Raw genomic sequence first — 11482 nt, 5'->3', positions numbered from 1 at the left:
TTATTTATGGTGATTGACGCCAAACCTAGCTACAACCTGCTGGTGGGCAGAGAGTGGCTTCATGGTGTGGGGACAGTACCATCTTCGGCGCACCAATGTTTGATAATTTGGAGAGAAGATGGGGTTGTCAAGACTATTGAGGCCGATAAGGGCTATTTTCTGGCAGATGTTAACAATGTTGGAAAGAAGGAGTTTGAAAGAAAGTTAGCTAACATTTCTCCTTGCTTACCAGCTGAAGACGTTTATTATGACCTAAGTGAAGCTTTTGTTTCTTTGACACTACATGAAACTCATGGCTTCATTTAGGACGTCGAATGGTTAAATGATCAATATCAAGAAGTCCCACCGACAGGCTAGGACAACGATCCTAATGATGTCTGAGCTAAAAGCTCTAGAGAAGATTTTGGCATACGTTGTCGAAAACAAGTTAAAAATGGCCTTAGAGGCTGAGGAAGAAAATATGGCTGTTGAGGCCTATGTTTCAAAAGAGGAGGATAGTTGGATTTTGAAACCAAAGCCTCCGGATAAATCTAGAAGAGTTGCAGAAAACGTCGACTTGCAGCGATTGGACTGCATTTATGATGATGAGCCTTTAGGGTTTGAGAAGAACCCCATGGCGAAGGAGAAAATGCAGCCACAAGATCCTTTGAAGGAAATAAACCTTGACGAAGATGGTGAAAAAATACCAACGTATATCAGCGCCAACATCAACAAAGAGCTAAAAACTAAGGTAATATATTTGCTTAAAGAATTTAGAGATTGTTTTGCTTTGGATTATAATGAGATTCCTGGTTTGAGCAGGGATTTGGTAGAATTAAAACTGCCAATAAAAGCTGGGAAGAAGCCAGTAAAGCAAACACCTAGGCGTTTTGCGCTTGATGTGGTGTCGAAGATCAAAGCAGAAATAGAAAGGCTCTTAAAAGCAAGTTCATAAGGACTGCTAGGTATGTCGACTGGTTATCTAATATTGTGCCAGTGATTAAGAAAACCAGATCTTTAAGAGTGTGCATTGATTTTAGAGATCTAAATGTTGCCACTCCAAAAGACGAATATCCAATGCTTGTGGCAGAGATGTTAGTCGACTCTACTGCTACTTTTACGAATATTTAAGCATGCTTGATGGTTATTCAAGTTATAATCAAATCTTTATTGCAGAGGAGGATGTGCCGAAAACTGCGATTCAGTGTCCAGGAGCCTTAGGCACATATGAGTGGGCTGTCATGCCATTCGGCCTGAAGAATGCCGGAGAAACATATCAAAGGGTAATGAATTCAATGTTTCGTGATTTTATTGAAGATTTCATGCATATATACATTGACGATATGGTGATAAAATCGAATGGTTAACTCACTCATGTCGACCATCTTTGAAAAGCTTTCGTAAGAATACGAAAGTATGGACTAAAAATGAATCCATTAAAATGCGCTTTTTGTGTGCAGGCAGGTGATTTTCTTGGCTTTGTGGTGCAGAAAAAGGGTATTGAAGTAAACCAAAGCAAAACAAAATCCATTATGGACGTAAAGCCTCCGTCGACAAAGAAAGAGCTTCAGTCGTTATTGGGAAAAATAAGTTTCCTAAGGAGATTTATTTCGAACTTAAGTGGTAAGAAGAAAGTTTTTTCGCCACTCCTGCGATTGAAGAATGAGGATTTTCAATGGCGAGAAGAGCATCAAGAAGCTTTCGACAAGACCAAAGAATACCTGGTAAAGCCTCCAGTACTGGCTCCTTCTATTAGGAATAGGCCAATGAGGTTGTACATTTCAGCTTCTGAGTCAACTATAGGTAGTATGTTAGTCCAAGAGGATGAAAAGAGTGTCGAAAGACCTGTGTATTATCTTAGTCAAATGATTAATGGTCCTGAAACTAGGTATATTGATATAGAAAAACTATGTCTATGCCTGTATTTCTCTTGTATCAAATTAAAGCAATATATCAAGCCAGTTGATGTTTATGTGTCTTCTCATTTTAATATTATTAAACACATGTTATCCAAACCAATATTGCATAGTCGAATTGGTAAATGGGCTCTAGCATTAACTGAGTATTCTCTAACTTATGCACCTTTAAAAGCAATCAAAGGGCAAGTGGTGGCTGATTTCTTAGTCGACCATTCAATGGTCGAAATGGCTCAAAACTATGTAGATATAGTGCCATGGAAGTTATACTTCGACGGTTCCAGCCATAAGAATGGCTCTGGCATTGGGGGCATTATAATTTCTCCAGTTGGAATTCCAGCAGAGTTCAAGTACAAGATTAAGGGAGCATGCACAAACAATGAGGCTGAATATGAGTCTTTGATCACAGGACTTGAACTTCTGCTGGAATTGGGGGCAAGGAATGTCGAAATTATGGGAGACTCTGAGTTGGTGATTAAACAGGTATCAAGAGAGTACAGGTGTGTCAAAGAGAATTTGATTATGTACTTTGTGATTACCATTAGATTGCTAAAGAGATTTGAACAAGTAAACATTCGACACATACCACAAAAGGAGAATCAGGGAGCTAATGCTTTAGCGCAAGAGGCTTCAGGATACAAGGTTTTAAAGGATCAAGATGAAGAGAAGATCCAAGTAAGAGAGAAGGTACGAGCGACGTTATTGTCACCTTCAGACTTGTCGACCATAAAGTTGGGATCTGTGGATAACGAGAACTTCGAGATCATGACTGTTGATGAAATAGGAGGGAATGATTGGCGAAAACCAATAGTCGACTATCTACGCAACCCTACGGGGTCGACAGATTGAAAGATCAAATATAGAGCTCTCAGCTATATTTTGATGGGTAATGAATTGTTTAAGAAGACAGTTGAGGGAGTCTTGCTTAAATACGTAGGAGAGAGTGGAGCATATGTGTCTGTGTCGAGTGTACATAGTGGATCATGTGGTGCACATCAAGCTGGGCACAAAATGAGATGGTTATTAATGTGTTCAGGGGTTTATTGTCCCTCAATGTTGAAAGATTGCATTGAGTTTGCCAGAGGTTATCAGGAGTGTCAATTGCATGGGGGCATACAGCATATGCCTACGAGTGAGTTACATGCGATTGTAAAACCATGGGCGTTTAGAGGATGGGCGTTAGATGTAATTGGAGAAATAAGACCAGCTTCGTCAAAACAACAAAAGTACATTTTGGTCGGCATTGACTATTTCACAAAATGGGTCGAAGTCGTAGCATTCACAAATGTGGATCAAGAGGTTGTTATAGATTTTATTCAAAACCACGTTATGTGAAGGTTTAGGGTTCCAGAAACAATTACTACTAATCAAGGGACAGTTTTCACTGTTCAAAAGATACAGGAGTTTGCAAAGGAAGTTGGAATCAAGTTGTTGACATCTACACCTTATTATGCGCAGGCAAATGGCCAAGTGGAGGCAGCTAAGAAGGTAATTATAAGCCACATAAAGAAACATGTAGGCAAGAAGACAAAAAATTGGCATAAGACGTTTGATCAAGCTTTATGGGCGTGTCGAACGTCACCCAAAGAAGCAACTGGAACAACCCCATCTCGACTAACCTATGGTCATGATGCAGTGCTGCCAGTAAAAATTCAAGTTCACGCAGTCATAATTCAAAGGCAACGTGAGATACCATCTGAAGATCATTGGATCATGATGGCAGATGAATTAGTCAATTTAGATGAAGAAAGGATGGTGGCTTTACATTTGCTACAAAGGCAGAAGGAAAGAGTTTCTAGAACTTACAACAAAAAGGTGAAAGATAAGATATTTGTTGTCGACGACCTAGTTTGGAAAGTTATCTTGCCAATGGACAGAAATGACAGGGTATTTGGAAAATGGTCCCCAAATTGGGAAGGACCTTTTAAAATAATATGGGTGTTTTCTAATAACCCCTACAAAGTCGAAGAGTTAGCACCAGATAAATAAATCTTGAAGATAAACGGAAAGTACTTAAAAAGGTATAAGCCTGTTCTTGATGGTCGCTGATATGGTCTCGTCATTAGAGGGGGACTATACAAGATGACCTGCAAGATTTTAGTAGTTTGAGTAAAGATATGATACCGATTGGAAGGAGAATTCAAATAGGCAAAGTCAAACCTGAGGTTGTTCTGTCGAAATGACATTGGCATCCACAGCAGCATACTCAAGTTCTATAGGAACAACTGTAAGAAAAACATGAAAACAATCAAGTAAGTAACAAAGGTTACATAAGCAGGGGGCATCTTTCCAGAAAGAGTTGCCAATTTTCATGGTAGAACACACTCTAACATATTGAGGAGCAATATGAAGCGGCCCTGAGTAGTTGGGTAGATAATGCTTCGTCGACACCACTCTGTCGGCCTTTTTCTTATAAGCATTTTATATATCAGAAAAAGGACAATACCACCAATTTGGGATTGGTGGGCCAAACGCCAAAGCCAAAGGGCTAGATGGCAAAGGAGGAAATTTGATTTTTCCAAAATGAATGGCGTAAAGATACTTATCTTTCGCGTAACCATGGATTTTTAGTTTTGGAAGCCTGTCGGTTACCTTCTCCTTTAGTTCAGCAGCGGCCTCAGAGATGGTCCAACAAAGATCATTAGGATAATACACAACTTGGAAGTACTTCTGGAAAGTTCGAATTTGTTTTATATAAGTAGCCTTACACTTTGTCGATTTTTCCTGCAAAGGAACAAGAGCTTGAGCCAGTTCAGACAATTTGGTCTCAGGAGCACCAATATAGGCGTCGAGATACGAATGCCACCAAGCTTTAAATTCTAAAGTACAGTAATATGCAGGTTGGAAAGGGACAGGAGCAAGCCATGGCCTTTTTTCCCAGAAATTTTCAATATCCCCATTGATCACGTCAAAGGGGTGGTCACCAATGATTTTCTGAGTGGATCATGGGAAAGGAATAAAGATTTGGGAATGAATTGGCAAAGGCCAAATTGTCGGGCGACCAAATTAGGTTGGTAAACAACTAAGCCAGGCGTGTCACCTACAATTACAGCCGACAGGAGTTGAGGGACCAAAAAATATCTCCAGATAGCAAGAGTTTCACTCTTAACTGCAGCATCAGTAGGGGAAAAGCCCTGGTAAACCAATCAGGACCTTCATTTCGATTGCTGAATGGAGCCATAGAAGGGTCAAAATCGATGCAATTTAGCATGATGTCGAACAAGAGGCAGAACACTTCGACGTTTCGAAAGTTTTTGCCTAGAGGAGTGAAGGGAATTAGGCGCTTCCAGATAAGGTGACATTCTTCTGGAGAGCACGCTACCCTCTTCATCCCATAAGGTTTGTTGTCTTTAGAAAAAGTGGCATTGAGCCACAGTTGCAGAAACCAAAAAGGGCCATGAACCAATACATTTTTTATTTTTGAATGGTTATGGTCGAGGGTCCTGATTTGGTACACCTCGTCAGTCAGCGAGTCATAGAGAGAGGCCAAGATTAGTCGACCTAGGGCAACGTCACAACCCTGGTGTAGTTGAGTAGCAAGGAGAGAAAATTGTTTGGCCACTTGCATCGACCTGGAATAGAACACAAAACGAGATAGCCAGAGAGTTAAAAATGCCATATGTTCTTCATCAGTTACTGGGCATGAAGTGTTGGCATGGTGGTCAATAAATTTGTTGTATGTTGGCTTGCGAGAGTCTCTGTATCAAACCTCCAGGGGATAACTTCTACGTCTTTGAAGTTGAAGACACGGCCAGTCGGTTTCAAACCCGTAATGGCTGCTATATCTATAAGAATTGGTGTTATCATTCCATATTTAGTGTGAAAAGTGTTCGTTGAGCCTTCCCAAAATTGAATAGCAGCAATCAGCATGCCACAAGATTGAGGTGGGCCACAATGGGAGATTCGCAAGAGGGTGTAAATGCCCAATTGCTTCCAAAGACCCAGCTTGTATGGTTACAGTCGGTCCATCCAAGCACAGAACTTAGGGCAGTTCCTGGGAGGAGCAGTTCTAAAGTTTCTATCTACGTAATTCAGGGAGAGAGAGGTTTCTGGATAGAAACTAAAGGTTCTGTAAGGTAGCTAGTAGGGAAGAAGGCACGTTTCTTGGCAATAATTTTTGGTTAACAATCCTCAGGAAGCAGACCCAGAAAAGCTAAGGGTTTGTCATCAAGGAAAAAGGGGATTAATACCTGAGATTGCCAGATTTTAGTCTTTTCTTCGATGAATGGAGGCTCAGGAACATATTCTGCGCCATCAACAAGTATAGGCTTTTTAAGTTCTGCAGCGGAAAAGATAAGCGTAGGAGTTGCCATTGATGGGGGAAGATGAAGGTTTGAAGGTTCGAAGGTTCGAATATTATGGAATGTTGCTGGGTTTCTGAAACAAAGAAAATGGCAGAAAAATGTTGAAGAGACGAAAGAGAGTTTATAAAGAGAAGGAAACCCCTAGTTACAGAAAAAAGAGAAAAACGTTTGAGTAGGGTTGAAGCGCGTGCACCCACGCCCCTGTATCTATGGATGCGTGGCACAAAGTGGCAGTTAAGGGAGACGCCACGTAGCCCACTCAGAAGTAATGATAAATGATGATTTGATTGTTGCGCGTCTCGAGGAAAAAAGTGGAGACTGTCGCGGCCGGCCAACAAAACACACCATCGAGCGCATCGAACGCTCGAAGGGTGCAAACAGAGTCGCCACCAAATTTATTTATTCCAAAGGAAAGGGAAAATATCGATAAAACCCACAGAGAGGAAAAAATGGATAAGATGGTCATCGCAACCAAATTAGGGTTCGAGAGTCGGGTAAGCAAGGGGAAGGTATTAGCACCCCTCACCTCCATCGTACTCGATGAGACCCATTTAGTTTTTCTTGTGATTGATGTTAGCGTGATAAATACTTGTGTACTTCTTATTATGAGAAAGGAACAAAATTTGGTTTTTTTATTACTGTGCTCGCCAAGATATCGCATCTTTTGCCTATGTATTCCCTCGTGCAACGGGAAAGTCAGAGCAATCATAGTTTAGAGTAAAAAATACAAATTTCTTGGTTGATTTTAGCGAGGTACTCGATCGCATTCAAACAATAATATGGCACATGGATAAGAGATTGTTTGCGTCACTACAAGAATGGATAACTAAATCAAGACTAAAACAAGATTTTGGCCATCATCACATTCGAGTGGAAAACATTTGATCTCCACATGTGGAAGTATATTTGCATTTTAAAATTGACTAAGTGTCTCGTTTATGAAAAGGGGTTTTAAAATGAAAAGCCAAGATGGCAAAAAAGTTTGAATGAATTTGAAGTTGTTTTTTAAGAGAATACAAGCATTCAAACAAAGGCTTAACGGCCATCGCCTAAATGCTTTAAAGAGCAACTTGCACAAGTACGTACAAACCCCTCTTTGGTGATGTAAGAAATTCGCACTTAGGCGAGAAAAAGAGATGATTTAATGGATTGAAATTGTTTTGTAAAAGGGCGAGATAAATTGAGTTTTATGGAGTCTTTAACGGAATTCAAGTATTCCAACAAAGGCTTAACGGTCATCGCTTAAAATACTAGAAAGAGTAATTTGCACAAGTACGTACAAACCCCTCTTGATTCATCCATCATAGACTAAATTCAGTTCGATTAAAAGAAAGCGTTTTGTAAAAAAAAAAGTGAGCTAAATCGATTTTTAAGAAGTATTTAATGTAGTCTAAACATCTAAACAAATGCTTAACGACCATCGCCTATATGTTTTAGAACAATTTGTACAAGTACATACAAACCCTTCATCCATACGAAACTCGATTCGATTATTAAATATATTTTTGAAGTTTTTATGGAAAAGGGAGTTTGAAAAAGGAATTTGGTGTTGACCAAGGTTTGTTGTAAAATTGTTTGAAGTAAAGAAAAGATTTGAAGATGGAGATGGAAAGGTTGAATTTATTGGTGAAATTTTGAACTAAAATGTATTTGATTAATTAATTAACTAAAACATTTAGCTAACAAGATTAATTGAACAAAAGTAAATTTAATCAATTACTCAATATAGTTAAAGTCTTAATTATTAGAATTAACTAAATAAGAAAATGTAATTAATTACTTCTAAAAGAGAAAGGGTAATGGGGTATACACCACAAAATGGTGGTGATGAAGCTTGAAAATGAAAATGGGCCATACAAAGGCCTTGCAAGGCCCACACGGCCAACCTCAGGCGCTGGGGGTGAGATTATCATAAGAAAAAAAAGAAACTTTGGGCCAGCATCCAGCCCATTTCTGCCAAGCCAATGGTTAACACAAACCCTAATCTAGGGGTGTTCGCGGTGCGGTTTGGTTCGGTTTTGAGCATAAAAGTCATCCTAACCGCGAGATAAAAATGCATGTGGTTCGGTTTGGTTCGGTTAATTTTTAAAAAGTCATCCAAACCAAACCAAACCAATGCGGTTAGGATCGGTTCGGTGGGCTGCGGTTTACACCATAAAATAAAAATGTACTGAAATAAAAAAAAGGAAAATAATTCATTCTTCCATACATATATTACAGTACCATTAAAAAGAAGTTTTTCATACTAATTACACCAAAATAATTCATTCTTCCATACATGTATTCTACACCAAAATTACTACCATATAAGTGTATCATGTATTTTACAGTACTATACTATGTATGTTACATATACTACATACTAAATTACTAATATAACTTCAGTTATTCATACTACATACTATATACAGTTCTTCATACTAATAAACTACATACTAACTAATAAACTACATACTACATATACAAGTATCAGATAACCTCAGTTCTAAATATTAATACAACATTACAACTTCAGGACTAAATATTATCAGTACTACATATACACCAAATGCTTCTCTAGAATGAGTGAGAGAAAAATCAGATAATGAAGTTGAAATGTTGAATAGGAAGGAAGAATGAAGGAATAGTGAGTCACGTGACGTGAGTGTACAATATTGCAATTGGATTGGAAATATAATAAATTAATTATAGAAATTCAAAAGTTTAGTTAAGTATGCGGTTCGGTTCGGTTTGGTTCGGTTTTGTTAAATGAAAACCGCAAACCAAACCGAACCGTGCGGTTCGGCCCAAAAATCATCCAAAACCATCCAAACCAAATGCGGTTTTCGGTTTGGATTGGTTTGGTTTGCAGTTTTCCTTTTGGATGGGTTCGGATACGATCACCCCTACCCTAATCACACTATAGACCAGCCGCCCCCAAATCCTCTTCGTTCTCCCTCTTTCACTCGCTTTCATCTCTCGATTTTTTCTGCGAAAACACAACAGCAACGAATCTCTCCTCCTCTCTTGTATTTCTCTGTTCTTCTCTCTATCGTTCAGATGAAATGGGATTTGTCTGCAACATGTTTCGTCTTTTTTTGTATTATTTTTGTTTTGTTTAGTGTAATAACTTGAAAATTATAAAATGGGCTTTAAAAAAAACAAGTTGGGCTTAAATTGAATATGTCAAAACTTTCTTATATTTTTATTAAACAATTTTTTAGAAGAAATAATAAAATGGTAGAATAAATCTAAACTAAAAAATAAAATAACACTAATCCTAATAAACAAAATTTAGACTAAAAATTAAAACACATATTTTTGATTTTTTTTAAATAATATTAAAAAACAAATATCTATTAATCATTTATAAATGAATAATCCGGGTAAAAGTTTAACCCGAGTAAAAAGATGCAACCAATGCAAATGAGGGCCATTTTTTGTTGACTTTAATAAAAGTTAATTTTTTTGAACTATGAATACACACGAAATAAAAATGCGACAAACCAAAGAGGATGAATATATGCAGGTCAAAATTTGGGGTATGACAGAGACGTTACCATGATGAAGTGACGTCAGCAACGTGGAGCGAACAGTTGCGCCATTAAGAGGAATTGGAAACGAGTAAGTAAAGGACGGTGGTCGACATTTCAGAGACGCCATTATCTCATTAAAGTCGACATTCGAAAAATGGCATCTCTGGGGGGCAATTTATTAGTGCAAAAAATCTAGTAAGGTATGTTGATGGCGCATTAGAAGGGAAAGTCCCACAGATCAAGGGTTTGGACCCCACAAATTGGGTTTGTAAGGAAGCTTAGGAAAATTACTGAGATCAAGCTATCAAGGTCGACACAGCCTAGACAGCGCGTCAACCCTATTTCAGTCGACCATGCAAAAGATTGAGACATAGAAAATTGGTGGTTAAGCTTACGCTGGGGACAACATCGAAAGGAAGATTCTAGTGGGGAATTTGAAATTCAAAACTCATCAGTTAGAAGACTTGACTCCTTAAGTGAGCGCTAGAAATTGCAAAGAGCAGTTATGTAGGATCGTGCAGACAGTCGTGTGGCTTATAGACAGTTATTTTGTAGTTATGTAGTCTGTAGGCAGTTATTTCGTGGTATTATAAATAGGATATCTCACAAAGGGGCTCGAGGTGTTCACTTGCACTAGAAATCACTTGTAGAAACTTCATATTCCCAGAGTGAGGAAACAAAAGTTTTCAAGGGTGCTAATGTATGTGAATCACCATTTTCACTTCAATGTAATTTCCATATTTTTCTATCGTTCCTTTTAAACACTTTGTTTTATTTTCATTTACTTTCGAACTGTCTTTTTACATTGTCGATTATATTACTGAGCATAATTCTATTACGATAATAGAGTTTACCAATGATACATTCGTTGTGTATCTCTTTTGAATGTTACAATGTCACGTTGGTCACGAGTCACCTTAAGTCGGTAGCGTTAACGTCTTTGTGTGGAAACTTTACTTGTTCAAGTCTTTGTAGGAAACCGTTTTCTCCCAGTTAGAACCTGTGTCGAATTGAACAAGTCAAAATCTTGGTTACATTAGCACTTGTCTTAGGATTAAGTAGTCAATCCTGCGAGTAACCCTTAGTTTGTAGGCTTTGGGAGGACTAGCGGTTGTTTACCAATTTCCACAGTAAACACATACACAAAGCTTTCAGTTCTTTTTTGAATTTATGTTTCAAGGTCAGTTCTCCTTAAGGTGTCTTTGTGATTCAAGCTTCCTGACTTTCTAATCAATGCCATTCAGGTTCTAGGAATTCCGCTAGGTTCAAGAATCAATTTTTGCAATTTTAGTACATTTGTAATAAGATTTTGGCGCACATTCAGTTAACAGCTTCGAAGTCCAAGCTGACATACAAGCATGGCTGGTTTGATTTTACGCTTCTACAAACTCTCAAAATTCCTATCTGTCCGTTTAAAGCTCCTGTGACCAAAGAAATTATTTGGAATCCTCTTCAAATTGGATTAAGTGTAATGTTGACGGTGCTTTCTCTTCTAGCTAGGGTTCATAAAGTTGTGGGGGGCATTTTCAGAGCAATTTTAGGTTTGTTTATCCTTGCTTTTGCTGAACCACTTTCTTCGAGGCATTGAGATAGCTCGAGACAGAGGTTAGAAATTCCTTTGGGTGGAATCTGATTCTATTACAGTTGTAAAAGCTTTCTCCTCCCCTTGCTTAAGTTTGGTTCCTTAGTAATTTAGAGGTAGATTGTTTTCTTGTACTAAGGTTCTCATGAACATGTCCTTTATCATATCACACACTTTTAGGGAAGG

The 11482-nt window shown here is 38.3% G+C and overlaps 2 protein-coding genes across 2 annotated transcripts; both read left to right on the top strand.

Annotated features, from left to right (window-relative positions):
- Positions 1-433: 433 nt before the first annotated feature.
- LOC131648846 (uncharacterized) lies at positions 434-2744 on the top strand. The gene is made up of 4 exons (XM_058918575.1): positions 434-926; positions 1156-1325; positions 1440-1900; positions 2009-2744. The coding sequence occupies exons 1-4, from the start codon at positions 434-436 to the stop codon at positions 2742-2744; spliced, it is 1860 nt and encodes a 619-aa protein (XP_058774558.1).
- A 33-nt stretch (positions 2745-2777) lies between these two features.
- LOC131648845 (uncharacterized) lies at positions 2778-3884 on the top strand. The gene is made up of 2 exons (XM_058918574.1): positions 2778-3121; positions 3233-3884. Exons 1-2 carry the CDS (start codon positions 2778-2780, stop codon positions 3882-3884), a joined length of 996 nt encoding a protein of 331 aa, XP_058774557.1.
- The last annotated feature ends 7598 nt before the right edge of the window (positions 3885-11482 follow it).

This window comes from Vicia villosa, linkage group LG2, assembly GCF_029867415.1.
Source record: "Vicia villosa cultivar HV-30 ecotype Madison, WI linkage group LG2, Vvil1.0, whole genome shotgun sequence".
NCBI classification, from domain to species: Eukaryota; Viridiplantae; Streptophyta; class Magnoliopsida; order Fabales; family Fabaceae; genus Vicia; species Vicia villosa.
The sequence above is the reverse complement of the archived record's forward strand: the minus strand, read 5'-3'. Positions and strand labels throughout refer to the sequence as shown.

Excerpts from the sequence above, each read along its gene's own strand:
- LOC131648845 (XM_058918574.1), top strand. The coding sequence starts at position 2,778 with ATGGGTAATGAATTGTTTAAGAAGACAGTTGAGGGAGTCTTGCTTAAA. Across the intron at positions 3,122-3,232 it reads GCTTCGTCAAAACAACAAAA|GTTTAGGGTTCCAGAAACAA; the intron begins GTACATTTTGGT and ends CGTTATGTGAAG.
- LOC131648846 (XM_058918575.1), top strand. The coding sequence starts at position 434 with ATGGCCTTAGAGGCTGAGGAAGAAAATATGGCTGTTGAGGCCTATGTT. Across the intron at positions 1,326-1,439 it reads ATATATACATTGACGATATG|GCAGGTGATTTTCTTGGCTT; the intron begins GTGATAAAATCG and ends TTTTGTGTGCAG. Across the intron at positions 1,901-2,008 it reads GAAAAACTATGTCTATGCCT|TCGAATTGGTAAATGGGCTC; the intron begins GTATTTCTCTTG and ends AATATTGCATAG.